Genomic DNA, 14475 nt, shown 5'->3' on the forward strand with positions numbered 1-14475 from the left:
ACTGTAGGTGTGGTTTTGGATGACAGAGTCAGAGAATATGACCTTCTACAGGGAATGTATTTCCTGAACATGGCATTTTGGGGAAAAGGGGCTGGAGCGGAACCAAAGCAAAGAAAGTTAAAGAGTTCCCTCTCCTCCTTACCTTCCCACTACTTACCCAACTGGCGCACTCACCAAAATACAGGGATGGTCACAGGTCTTACCTAGTGTGCATAGACATAGTACATGCTACAGGTATATGTATGCCCACAACCCTCTCACTGAACAACAACAACAACAACAACAACAACAGTCCTATGACATACACAAACGTCAGCATAATGGAGTCAGTAAATGACAAGCGTGTTCATTTTAATAAAATAGGAAAAGACAGATTGCTGTTGTCGGATGATCTTTATCCTCGTTTCTACCGGTCTGAATTTTTCTTCTGAAAATGATGACAGAGTTACTTACCACTCTACTTCACTGTGCAGGGAAAGGTAGCAACCACTCCACAAATGTCTTGTTAACAAACTATAGTTTTGGCAAGTCGTTTAGGACATCTACTTTGTTTACAGACAGATTATTTCACTTATAATTCACTGTATCACAATTCCAGTGAGTCAGAAGTTTACATACACTAAGTTGACTGTGCCTTTAAACAGCTTGGAAAATTCCAGAAAATTATGTCATGGCTTTAGAAGCCTCTGATAGTCTAATTGACATAATTTGAGTCAATTGGAAGTGTACCTGTGGATGTATTTCAAGGCCTACCTTCAAACTCAGTGCCTCTTTGCTTGACATCATGGGGAATCAAAAAGAAATCAGCTAAGGTTCATCCTTGGGAGCAATTTTCAAATGCCTGAAGGTACCACGTTCATCTCTACAAACAATTGTACGCAAGTATAAACACCATGGGACCACGCAGCCGTCATACCGCTCAGGAAGAAGATGCGTTCTGTCTCCTATGTTAGGTATAATGTTAGGTTTAATGTTAGGTATGTTAGGTTTAATGTTAGGTATAATGTTAGGTATAATGTTAGGTATGTTAGGTTTAATGTTAGGTATAATGTTAGGTATAATGTTAGGTATAATGTTAGGTTTAATGTTAGGTATGTTAGGTTTAATGTTAGGTATAATGTTAGGAATAATGTTAGGTATGTTAGGTTTAATGTTAGGTATAATGTTAGGTATGTTAGGTATAATGTTAGGTTTAATGTTAGGTTTAATGTTAGGTTTAATGTTAGGTATAATGTTAGGTATAATGTTAGGTATAATGTTAGGTATAATGTTAGGTTTAATGTTAGGTTTAATGTTAGGTATAATGTTAGGTATAATGTTAGGTATAATGTTAGGTTTAATGTTAGGTTTAAGAGGTACAATTGGTATTGCAGGTCTGGATAATGTTACTTAACGTTAGGTTTAATGTTAGGTATAGCGTCAATAATGAGGTTAGGTTTTCTCCATACTAATGTTAGGTATAAAGGTATCACTGTATAATGTTAGGTTAATGTTAGGTAATGTTAGGTTTAATGTCTAGCTATTGTAGGTATAATGTTAGGTATCTGAGGTATAATGTTAGGTTAGGTAAGGTTTAACCAGGTGTTTGTCTGTCAGATCGGAAAATGGTTTATAATGTTAGGTATATTTAGGTTTAACTGATAACATTAATGTTAATAAAGCAATAATTAATTGTTTAATTAATTGTTATCTCTCTTAGGTATCCCGTTCTTCCCATTTTCAAATGCAGGTTCAAAAAGTATACTGACTTAAACATGGAATAATGTTGATGTTAGGTATAATGTTAATAATGTTCAAGAGGTATAATAGAGAAGAGAGAGAGAGAGAGACTCACAGAGAGAGTCAATCAGAGGGAGGTTTTCCATACTACAACATCACTGACTGAGTTAATTAGTTGGGGATTTCCCTTCTAGCTATTGTATATCATTAGGTCTCTGATCCTAAAGACCATACAACTAACCAGGTGTTTGTCTGTCAGAGAAAATGGTTTGACGACTTATTTATTTAACTGATAACATTAAGACAGAGAGAGAGAGTCTTCCCATTTTCAAAGAGAGAGCACATACTGACTTAAACATGGAACATTGACACAGAGATAATTCAAGACAGAGAGAGAGACAGACAGAGAGAGAGACACAGAGAGAGAGAGAGACAGAGAGAGACACAGACACAGAGAGAGAGAGAGACAGACAGACAGAGAGACAGACAGAGAGAGAGACAGACAGAGAGAGAGACAGAGAGAGAGACAGAGAGAGAGACAGAGAGAGAGAGATAGACAGAGAGAGTCCTTGTGTTGCCACCCACTTTGTTTTACCCTTCCTTCCTTCAATCACTGAAAAAAAGAAAACACGTGTAAAGTATCTGAAAGCCCTAAATACTATCTGTTCTTTATGACACCATCGCTATGACAACACCGCTGTTCTTCTCCCTCTCACACTCTTGTCTCTCTCTCTCTCTCTCACTGTCTCTCTCTCTCTGTCTCTCTCTCTCTCGACAGAGAGCACATAGATGACTGCTAAGTAAACGTGTAGACATGTAGAGGAAGCAGATTGACAAAATGCTGCTGGCGCAGAAAGCAGCCCATTCGCCAACAACTGTCTGGCTGCAACGTTGTTGTAGGAACACGGCCTGGACGGAGGCCTCTTCTTTATCTCCAGGCATTGCTAGGAAATTATTATTTTATATCCCTGCACATTGCATTCTTTAATAATATACTTGCTCAAGCTGAATGGCATTTTTGTATAATGAGAAGGGAGGAGGGAGAGATAAAAAATGATTTATTTTAGTATTTTAGTTTGTTATTAATTTTTTCATCTCCGTCCTTCTAGTTCTCTCAGGGAACTTACCTCTTTCCCAGTTATCGCTCGGTGCATCTGTATTGTAAATGAATTAACAACGGCACAGCATTGGGATGCAAGGGCACTGCGTTCATCCACCTCTGGCCTGCTCGCCTCCCTACCACTGAGGAAGTACAGTTCCCGCTCAGCCCAGTCAAAACTGTTCGCTTCTCTGGCCCCCAATGGTGGAACAAACTCCCTCACGACGCCAGGACAGCGGAGTCAATCACCACCTTCCGGAGACACCTGAAACCCCACCTCTTCAAGGAATACCTAGGATAGGGTAAGTAAGGGTAGGTAATCCTTCTCCCCCCCCAAAAAAAAGATTTAGATGCAAGTGGCTGTTCCACTGGATGTCATAAGGTGTATGCACCAATTTGTAAGTCGCCCTGGATAAGAGCGTCTGCTAAATGACTTAAATGTAAATGTAAGACCATCCAAACCGTTCAAATACTGAATGGGCCGACCTGAGGAGCTCCGATGCGGTTTTCAAACCACTACTGAACCGACACAACGTACCGATGATGCCTCGTTTCAAGGTAATCTTCGTTCGATCACGTGGTTTTTCAACCTGTGTATCGTTAAATACGAGATTCCACTGATTTCTCAGTGCTTTTCGGTGCTTTCTTCGATTACAAGTTGCTTTCAAACACCGACCTCTACTGGACACCTGACAACGGAGTGTGAGTTCATGTTTAGCTTCAATATCGTTATTTTTTTTTGTTTGCAATACTGACAATTTTGTTCTCGAATTCAAAGGTTTGCTTGATATTAAAAGGCACAAAAGTAATTCCATAAAACTTGCGATAAATTGAATATAGGACTGACCCTCACTTTTGTATTTTGCAGGAATACTCGCTAAAAAACATTTTGAATAGGGACAGAGTTTAATGGCACTAAAAAATGAAACAGTGTTATTCAAATGACAATTTTAACTTTATAAAATCTTACAAAATCATGCCATCCTATTGATTATTTTACCAGAAAAGAAAAAAAAAAAAAAATTTTCTGTTACCATGGAGATTTCACCAATCAATCATTCCAGAATGTGTTCTGTGGTGTTGATAAATGAAGCCAATCACATCCAAGACAATGTGTTTGTTGTTACACATCTTTAATAGGAACATGTATCTGATCTCAGTCTAATTAAAACTGTGTTTTCAGAGTTGTTTTTGTCAATTCAATTCAGTCCATATAATACAACTGATTTTTATAAATAAAACTTTTACAACATAGAAAAAATAAGAACATGCCCCAAAAAAAAGGCATTATTGTCTTCAACGATATATTGTGTAAACTATTACAATATGAAAATAAAGGAGAGCCTCACCACTCTAGGAGCTCAGATGCAAATGTCCAACGTTTCGACAGCCAAGCCGTCTTCATCAGGGTATAAACACTGCGGGATGACTCGTTTATATAGTGTCAAAGGTCACAGGTGTCTGTAATCGTGGCCATTAAACTATTAAAATAACGTTTTTGAAACAACTAAATATATATTGTGGACATGTACAAGGTTGATAATAGTTAACAATGGTTATCATAATGAATGAAATGTGTTGTAGACTAATACATCCTTATAATGTAATGGATATAAGTCAGTTTACTGTGAAACCAGCTTTAGGAACTCTGTTGTCATGGCTACGGGGCCAGTCTGTGCTCCTCACTCAGTGTCATGTTTAGAGTTGGTACGAGTGCCATCCGATCTGGGTCCAGGCTCCCCTAATCCCACAGTATCCTCATAGCCCCCCTCTCATCGACAGGCCACTTTCAGGGCCGAGGGGTGAACGTTACACCGAATCCTCATAGCCCCCTCTCATCGACGGGCCACTTTCAGGGCCGAGGGGTGAACGTTACACAGAATCCTCATAGCCCCCCCTCTCATCGACGGGCCACTTTCAGGGCCGAGGGATGAACGTTACACAGAATCCTCATAGCCCCCCTCTCATCGACGGGCCACTTTCAGGGCCGAGGGGGAGAACGTTACACAGAATCCTCATAGCCCCCCTCTCATCGACAGGCCACTTTCAGGGCCGAGGGAGAACGTTACACAGAATCCTCATAGCCCCCCTCTCAGTGATGGGCCACTTTCCAGGGCCGAGGGATGAACGTTACACAGAATCCTCATAGCCCCCTCTCATCGACGGGCCACTTTCAGGGTCGAGGGGTGAACGTTACAAATGTCAAACCACTGTTCCTCCACCTTCCTGTGTGGCAGCAGGCCGTTGCGTGGCAGCGGGCCGTTGCGTGGCAGCAGGCCACTTGCGTGGCAGCGGGCCGTTGCGTGGCAGCGCCGGTTTCCTCCAGCGGTCTCTGCTCCCCCACCACCCTCCAGAACTGCGTATCCTTGAACAGGAAGACACAGCGTTGTGCGTGTAGGAGAAGTAGGCGGCGTCTATGCTACCGTCCGGGTGATCCCCAGACACTACTGCTGGGAACACAGCGGTGATCTTCCTGGGGAAGCCTGGGGACACGCGGTTGGCTGTCACGTCAAACACATACACCTGTTGGAACACCGTTACGTGTTTAGATGACAGGAGGAGGAAATGAACAACCGTTGAAAGATGTAAACGAGGCCGGTGATAAATGGACTAAACAACAAGATGCTAAATGTTCAGTTTATCAAAACAAAAACAACTCCGATGGGGATTTTCTGCGGAAAACAATATTTAACAACTGATTCAGCCATTTTCTTCCTCCTTTTTCCACTTGGATATAATTGGGAAATATTAAAGGAGGAATGTTTAAACTCCGAGGGGAATAATGTAGCCCTTTGCTGAACCGTTTTCATGGTGGTTTTCTGCTGAGGAACATTTCAAATGTATCGTTTATTTATTTAAAGTGCTTTTAAAATCTCTAAACACTTTACATTTAAATAACAAAATCAAACAGATAAAATAAAAACAAACAGGAAGAATGAAGGAGATTAACAACAATATGTTAATGACATGTTAATGACATGGCTAATCAACAATATGTTAATGACATGTTAATGACACATGTCTAATCAACAATATGTTAATGACATGTGTCAAATTAACAATATGTTAATGACATGTTAATGTATTTTCAAATGACATATGTCAAATCAACAATATGTTAATGACATATGTCAAATCAACAATATGTTAATGACATGGCTCAAATCAACAATATGTTAATGACATGTTAATGACATATGTCAAATCAACAATATGTTAATGACATGTTAATGACATTTTAATGACAATATGTCAAATCAACAATATGTTAATTTAATCAACAATATGTTAATGACAAATCAACAATATGTTAATGACATATGTCTAATCAACAATATGTTAATGACATGTTAATGACACATGTCAAATCAACTAATCAAACAGTATGTTAATCAAATCAACAATATGTTAATGACATATGGCTAATCAACAATATGTTAATGACATGTGTAAAATCAACAATATGTTAATGACATATGGCTAATCAACAATAATATGTAATAATGACATGTTAATGACATATGTCTAATCAACAATATGTTAATGACATGTTAATGACATTGTAATCAACAATATGTTAATGACATGCTAATCAACCACATGTTAATGTCAAATCAACAATATGTTAATGACATGACATATGGCTAATCAATGTTAATGACATGTTAAATGGCTAATCAACAATATGTTAATGACATGTTAATGACATATGTCAAATCAACAATATGTTAATGACATGTTAATGCTAATCAACAATATGTTAATGACATGTGTCAAATCAACAATATGTTAATGACATGTTAATGACATATGGCTAATCAACAATATGTTAATGACATGTTAATGACATTTGCAAATCAACAATATGTTAATGACATGTTAATGACATATGGCTAATCAACAATATGTTAATGACATGTTAATGCTAATCAACAATATGTTAATGACATGGCTAATCAACAATATGTTAATGATATGTTAATATGGCTAATCAACAATATGTTAATGTGGCTAATCAACAATATGTTAATGACATATGGCTAATCAACAATATGTTAATGACATGTTAATGGCTAATCAACAATATGTTAATGACACTAATCAACAATATGTTAATATGTTAATGACATATGGCTAATCAACAATATGTTAATGACATATGGCTAATCAACAATATGTTAATGACATATGGCTAATCAACAATATGTTAATGACATATGGCTAATCAACAATATGTTAATGACATATGGCTAATCAACAATATGTTAATGACATATGGCTAATCAACAATATGTTAATGACATATGGCTAATCAACAATATTAATGCTAATCAACAATATGTTAATGACATATTAATCAACAATATGTTAATGACATTTAATCAACAATATGTTAATGACATATGGCTAATCAACAATATGTTAATGACATATGTTAATAATGGCTAATCAGCAATATGTTAATGACATAGGTCAACTAATGACATATGGCTAATCAACAATATGTTAATGACAGCTAATCAACAATATGTTAATGACGTGACAACGGCTAATCAAGCCTATGTTAATGACATATGGCTAATCAACAATATGTTAATGACATACGGCTAATCAACAATATGTTAATGACATATGGCTAATCCAATATGTTAATGACATATGGCTAATCAACAATATGTTAATGACATGTTAATGACATATGGCTAATCAACAATATGTTAATGACATGTTAATGACATATGGCTAATCAACCACATGTTAATGATGGCTAATCAACAATATGTTAATGACATGTTAATGACATGGCTAATCAACAATATGTTAATGACATATGGCTAATCAACAATATGTTAATGACATGTTAATGACATATGGCTAACAACAATAGTTAATCAACAATATGTTAATGACATGACATGTTAATGACATATGGCTAATCAACAATATGTTAATGACATGTTAATGACATATGGCTAATCAACAATATGTTAATGACATATGGCTAATCAACAATATGTTAATGACATGTGTCAAATCAACAATATGTTAATGACATATGGCTAATCAACAATATGTTAATGTATTTAATCAACAATATGTTAATGACAGAGCTAACACAATATGTTAATGACATGTTAATGACATACGGCTAATCAACAATATGTTAATGACATACGGCTAATCAACAATATGTTAATGACATATGTTAATGACATTTAGAAATCACTAGGCAAGAGTTAAGACAAGAATATGTTAATGACATATGTCTCCACAATAGATTTAGTAAATTTTACCTTTATTTAACGAGGCAAGAGAACAAATTCTTATTTTCAATGACGGCCTGGGAACAGTGGGTTAACTGCCTGTTCAGGGGCAGAAGACAGATTTGTACCTTGTCAGCTCGGTGAGAACTTGCAACAGAGGCTACCCATATGTCAAATCGCCCATATGTCAAATCAACAATATGTTAATGACATATGGACTAATCAACAATATGTTAATGACATGTTAATGACATAGTCAAATCAACAATATGTTAATGACATGTTAATTACAAATAAGTGCCATAGGTGCCCTTGAAGAAGTAGAGTAGTCCCTCCTGTCATAGAAGGCTGTGTCTATAGGACTGGGCACCCCTGGGAACCCCTCAGAGATGAGTCTAGAGAGGTGTCCCTCAGGGTCCACTGTAAACACCTGGTCATTGTCATCATCATACCTCCAGTACTGGGTGCCTAGTGTACACAAGGAGATATTCAGAAAAATATATTTATTCAACTTCTACAGATATTTTCATAACAGAGATAATTTTGCTGAAAAAACTAAACTAACAAGAGTAAATTAAAACAGCCTTATGATAGAAGGTCTGGACTATGATTTACAGCCAGAGTTGAACGTCAAGAGAGACTCAAGCCTCTAACAGAGAGATCGAGAGAGACACAGGCAGAGGCAGGCAGGCAGGCAGGACAGCCAGACAGCCAGCCAGCCAGACAGCCAGCCAGACAGACAGACAGCCAGACAGACAGCCAGACACAGAGAGAGACAGACAGACAGCCAGACAGACAGCAGACAGACAGACAGACAGACAGAGCCAGCCAGACAGAGCCAGCCAGCCAGACAGACAGACAGACAGACAGACAGACAGACAGACAGACAGACAGACAGACAGACAGACAGAGCCAGCCAGACAGACAGACAGACAGACAGACACAGACAGAGGCAGACAGACAGACAGACAGACAGACAGCCAGACAGCCAGACAGACAGACAGCCAGCCAGACAGAGCAGACAGACAGACAGACAGACAGACAGACAGACAGACAGACAGACAGACAGACAGCCAGCCAGCCAGCCAGCCAGACAGACAGACAGACAGACAGACAGACAGACAGACAGACAGACGAGACAGACAGAGACAGACAGACAGACAGACAGACAGACAGACAGACAGACAGACAGACAGACAGACAGACTGACAGACAGACAGACAGACAGACTCTAGTCAGTTCCATTACCTTTAAAGAAGTAGACAGCATCAGTGTTCCTGTTCCACACGTGAACACATGCGTCTACCCCGTCGGTGGGTATGCCGTGCCAGCCCACCTGAAGAGCCACCGGGTCACCATAGCGGGTCCGGTTGGTCCTGTCCTCATACAGAGAGAGGAAAGATTTCAACCTTTGCAATGAAGAACTATATATATTTACGTGCGTTTTGAAAAATCCAGATATTTATGTTTATATTTTTGGGGAATGTTTATACAACATAATTAATGTAATTGTACATACACTATATGACCAAAAGTATGTGGACACCTGCATCTCATTACATAATCATGGGCATTAATATGGAGTTGGTCCCTCCCTTTGCAGCTCCACTCTTCTGGGAAGGCTTTCCACTAGTTGTTGGAACATTGCTGCAATAAAAGCCTCCACTCTTCTGGGAAGGCTTTCCACTAGATGTTGGAACATTGCTGCTATAACAGCCTCCACTCTTCTGGAAAGGCTTTCCACTCTTCTGCTATAACAGCCTCCACTCTTTTGGGAAGGCTTTCCACTAGATGTTGGAACATTGCTGCTATAACAGCCTCCACTCTTCTGGGAAGGCTTTCCACTAAATGTTGGAACATTGCTGCTATAACAGCCTCCACTATTCTGGGAAGGCTTTCCACTAGATGTTGGAACATTGCTGCTATAACAGCCTCCACTCTTCTGGGAAGGTTTTCACTAAATGTTGGAACATTGCTGCTATAACATGTTGGAACATTGCTGCTATAACAGCCTCCACTCTTCTGGGAAGGCTTTCCACTAGATGTTGGAACATTGCTGCTATAACAGCCTCCACTCTTCTGGGAAGGCTTTCCACTAGATGTTGGAACATTGCTGCTATAACAGCCTCCACTCTTCTCTTTCCACTGGAACATTGCTGCTATAACAGCCTCCACTCTTCTGGGAAGACTTTCCACTAGATGTTGGAACATTGCTGCTATAACAGCCTCCACTCTTCTGGGAAGGTTTTCCACTAGATGTTGGAACATTGCTGCTATAACAGCCTCCACTCTTCTGGGAAGGTTTTCCACTAGATGTTGGAACATTGCTGCTATAACAGCCTCCACTCTTCTGGGAAGGTTTTCCACTAGATGTTGGAACATTGCTGCTATAACAGCCTGCACTCTTCTGAATTTCCACTAGATGTTGGAACAGCCATAACAGCCACTCTTCTGGGAAGACTTTCCACTAGATGTTGGAACAGTGCTGCGGGGACTGACTTCCATTCAGCCACAAGGAGCATTAGTGAGGTCAGGGGCACTGATATTGGGCGATTTGGTCTGGCTCACATTCGGTCTTCCAATTCAACCCAAAGTTGTTCGATGGGGTTGAGGTCAGGGCTCAGTGCAGGCCAGTCAACTTCTTCCCCACCGATGTCGACAAACCATTTATGTATGGACCTCGCTTTGTACACGGCGGCATTGTCATGCTGAAACAGGAATTGGGCCTTCCCCAAACTGTTGCCACAACATTGGAAGAACGGAATCATCTAGAATGTCATTGTATGCTGTAGCATTAAGATTTTTCTTGACTGGAACTAAGGGGCCCGAACCATGAAAGACAGCCCCAGACCATTTCTCCTCCTCCACCAAGGCACTACGCAATGGGGCATGTAGCGTTCTTCTGGCATCCGCCAAACCCAGATTCGTCTGTCGGACTGCCAGATGGTGAAGCGTGATTCATCAATCCAGAGAACGAGTTTCCACTGCTCCAGAGTCCAATGGCGGTGAGCTTTACACCACTCCAGCCGGCGCTTGGCATTGTGCATCTTAGGCTTGTGTGCGGCTGCTCGGCCATGGAAACCCATTTCATGAAGCTCCCGACGAACAGTTCTTGTGCTGACGTTGCTTCCAGAGGCAGTTTGGAACTCGGTAGTGAGTGTTGCAACCGAGGACAGACAATTTTTACGTGCTTTAGCACTCGCTGGTCTCGTTCTGTGAGCTTGTGTGGCCTACCACTTTGTGGCTTAGCCATTGTTGCTCCTAGACGTTTCCACTCCACAATAACAGACCTCAAGTTGAAACATGATTCCATATGTGTTATTTCATAGTGTTGATGTCTTCACTATTATTCTACAATGTAGAAAATAGTAAAAATAAAGAAAAACCCTTGAAAGAGTAGGTGTTCTAAAATGTTTGACTGGTGCTGTATATATATATATATATATTTCAACCTCTTTTCCATACTTTTTATAATGATGATTTAGGAAGTCTATCTCATTGTTTTCAAAATACACATATTTAGTTGTTGGTCTGTAGGAATTCATTGACACACACCCAAAGTCGTTGAAGAGGTGCTGACTAACGGAAAGGTCAACTTTAAGATTGTGATTATTTGTCTGTTTTTACCTGTTCTCATAGAGCCAGTACCAGCCGTCCCTCATGAAGTAGGTGTTGAAACGAATCACCACCTCACCGTACTGGGTTCTCTCCTTCCTGATCCAGTCAAACACTGTGTTGAACTGACCCTTACAGCCCCCTAGAGGGAAACAGACCAGACTGTTGAACCTTACAGCCCCCTAGAGGGAAACAGACCAGACTGTTGAACCTTACAGCCCCTAGAGGGAAACAGACCAGACTGTTGAACCTTACAGCCCCCTAGAGGGAAACAGACCAGACTGTTGAACCTTACAGCCCCCTAGAGGGAAACAGACCAGACTGTTGAGGGAAACAGACCAGACTGTTGAACCTTACAGCCCCCTAGAGGGAAACAGACCAGACACTGTGTTGAACCTTACAGCCCCCTAGAGGGAAACAGACCAGACTGTTGAACCTTACAGCCCCCTAGAGGAAACAGACCAGACTGTTGAACCTTACAGCCCCCTAGAGGAAACAGACCAGACTGTTGAACCTTACAGCCCCTAGAGGGAAACAGACCAGACTGTTGAACCTTACAGCCCCCTAGAGGGAAACAGACCAGACTGTTGAACCTTACAGCCCCCTAGAGGGAAACAGACCAGACTGTTGAACCTTACAGCCCCCTAGAGGGAAACAGACCAGACTGTTGAACCTTACAGCCCCCTAGAGGGAAACAGACCAGACTGTTGAACCTTACAGCACCCTAGAGGGAAACAGACCAGACTGTTGAACCTTACAGCCCCCTAGAGGGAAACAGACCAGACTGTTGAACCTTACAGCCCCCTAGAGGGAAACAGACCAGACTGTTGAACCTTACAGCCCCCTAGAGGGAAACAGACCAGACTGTTGAACCTTACAGCACCCTAGAGGGAAACAGACCAGACTGTTGAACCTTACAGCCCCCTAGGAGGAAACAGACCAGACTGGAACCTTACAACAGACCAGACTGTTGAACCTTACAGCCCCCTAGAGGGAAACAGACCAGACTGTTGAACCTTACAGCCCCTAGAGGGAAACAGACCAGACTGTTGAACCTTACAACCCCCTAGAGGGAAACAGACCAGACTGTTGAACCTTACAGCCCCCTGGAGGGAAACAGACCAGACTGTTGAACCTTACAGCCCCCTGGAGGGAAACAGACCAGACTGTTGAACCTTACAGCCCCCTAGAGGGAAACAGACCAGACTGTTGAACCTTACAGCCCCCTAGAGGGAAACAGACCAGACTGTTGAACCTTACAGCCCCCTAGAGGGAAACAGACCAGACTGTTGAAGGTGTTACAGCCCCCTAGAGGGAAACAGACCAGACTGTTGAACCTTACAGCCCCCTGGGGAGGGAAACAGACCAGACTGTTGAACCTTACAGCCCCCTAGAGGGAAACAGACCAGACTGTTGAACCTTACAGCCCCCTAGAGGGAAACAGACCAGACTGTTGAAGGTACAGGTAGTAGGAAACAGACCAGGTAGGTAGGTAGGAAACAGACCAGGTGTAGGTGGCACTCAGTAGGTAGGAAACAGACCAGTAGGTGAAGGTACAGGTAGGTAGGTAGGTAGACAGGTGTAGGTAGGTAGACAGGTGTAGATAGGTAGGTAGTCCTACCATAGGACATTTAACCACTGATATGTGCTGTATGGACTTCCTGTCCATCCAGTTGATCTCAGAAGCCTGATTCCTGGGGCAGGTAACTGGGTTGCATAATGGAACCAGTCCTGTAGATGTGAGGCAGGCCCAGGACGTGGCCTATCTCATGCACTGCCACCTGACGGGTGGGAAACCAACGCTAGTATTCAGGGGTAATTACATTTGACTAAATTACAGGTGCAATTAGGGTACAGTACCTGGCTTAAGGGAACAGATTTTTCACCTCGTCGACTTGGGGACTCAAACTATTAACTTTTCAGTTACTGGCCCAACCACTAGGCTACCTGATGGTTCTCACTCAGCCCAGACATTCAACCACTAGGCTACCTGTCTCCTACCTGATAGTTCTCACTAGGAGGGAAACAGCCCTGACATTTAACCACTAGGCTACCTGATAGTGCTCACTCAGCCCTGATATTTAACCACTAGGCTACCTGATAGTGCTCACTCAGCCCTGATATTTAACCACTAGGCTACCTGTCTCCTACCTGGTATAGAAACAGACCAGCTCACTCAGCCCTGATATTTAACCACTAGGCTACCTGATAGTGCTCACTCAGCCCTGATATTTAACCACTAGGCTACCTGATAGTTCTCACTCAGCCCTGACATTTAACCACTAGGCTACCTGATAGTGCTCACTCAGCCCTGATATTTAACCACTAGGCTACCTGATAGTGCTCACTCAGCCCTGATATTTAACCACTAGGCTACCTGATAGTGCTCACTCAGCCCTGATATTTAACCACTAGGCTACCTGATAGTGCTCACTCAGCCCTGACATTTAACCACTAGGCTACCTGTCTCCTACCTGATAGTGCTCACTCAGCCCTGATATTTAACCACTAGGCTACCTGATAGTGCTCACTCAGCCCTGACATTTAACCACTAGGCTACCTGTCTCCTACCTGATAGTGCTCACTCAGCCCTGACATTTAACCACTAGGCTACCTGTCTCCTACCTGATATTTCTAACTCAGCCATGGCATTTAACCACTAGGCTACCTGTCTCCTACCTGATAGTGCTCACTCAGCCAGCCCTGAGGTTTTCTAATATTTACATGAATGTAGTTTGTCTTATATATGAACGCAGGGAAGGCAGGCAGGTACATCAC

At 41.5% G+C, this 14475-nt stretch overlaps 1 protein-coding gene and 1 long non-coding RNA gene across 3 annotated transcripts in view; both read right to left on the reverse strand.

Moving 5' to 3' along the window:
• Nucleotides 1–4718: 4718 nt before the first annotated feature.
• Nucleotides 4719–14475, reverse strand: part of LOC118372627 (uncharacterized) — a 38956-nt gene continuing 29199 nt past the window's right edge. The window contains exons 6-11 of the mRNA XM_052514002.1: nucleotides 11710–11879; nucleotides 9331–9458; nucleotides 8393–8550; nucleotides 5242–5341; nucleotides 4990–5183; nucleotides 4719–4796 (exon numbers count right to left, since the gene is read on the reverse strand). Of these exons, the coding sequence (XP_052369962.1) occupies nucleotides 4719–4796; nucleotides 4990–5183; nucleotides 5242–5341; nucleotides 8393–8550; nucleotides 9331–9458; nucleotides 11710–11879 (828 nt within the window). The remainder of the gene's footprint in view (nucleotides 4797–4989; nucleotides 5184–5241; nucleotides 5342–8392; nucleotides 8551–9330; nucleotides 9459–11709; nucleotides 11880–14475) is intronic.
• Nucleotides 12036–12968, reverse strand: LOC127927540 (uncharacterized). 2 transcript variants are annotated; one of them, XR_008127981.1, is made up of 3 exons: nucleotides 12873–12968; nucleotides 12251–12570; nucleotides 12036–12093 (listed from the first exon to the last, which is right to left on the reverse strand). It is a non-coding gene; the product is annotated as an uncharacterized LOC127927540 (long non-coding RNA). The 2 variants fall into 2 exon arrangements; XR_008127980.1 differs by having other exon boundaries at nucleotides 12036–12133.

Source organism: Oncorhynchus keta, unplaced genomic scaffold (genome assembly GCF_023373465.1).
Source record: "Oncorhynchus keta strain PuntledgeMale-10-30-2019 unplaced genomic scaffold, Oket_V2 Un_scaffold_14_pilon_pilon, whole genome shotgun sequence".
In the NCBI taxonomy this organism is placed as follows: Eukaryota; Metazoa; Chordata; class Actinopteri; order Salmoniformes; family Salmonidae; genus Oncorhynchus; species Oncorhynchus keta.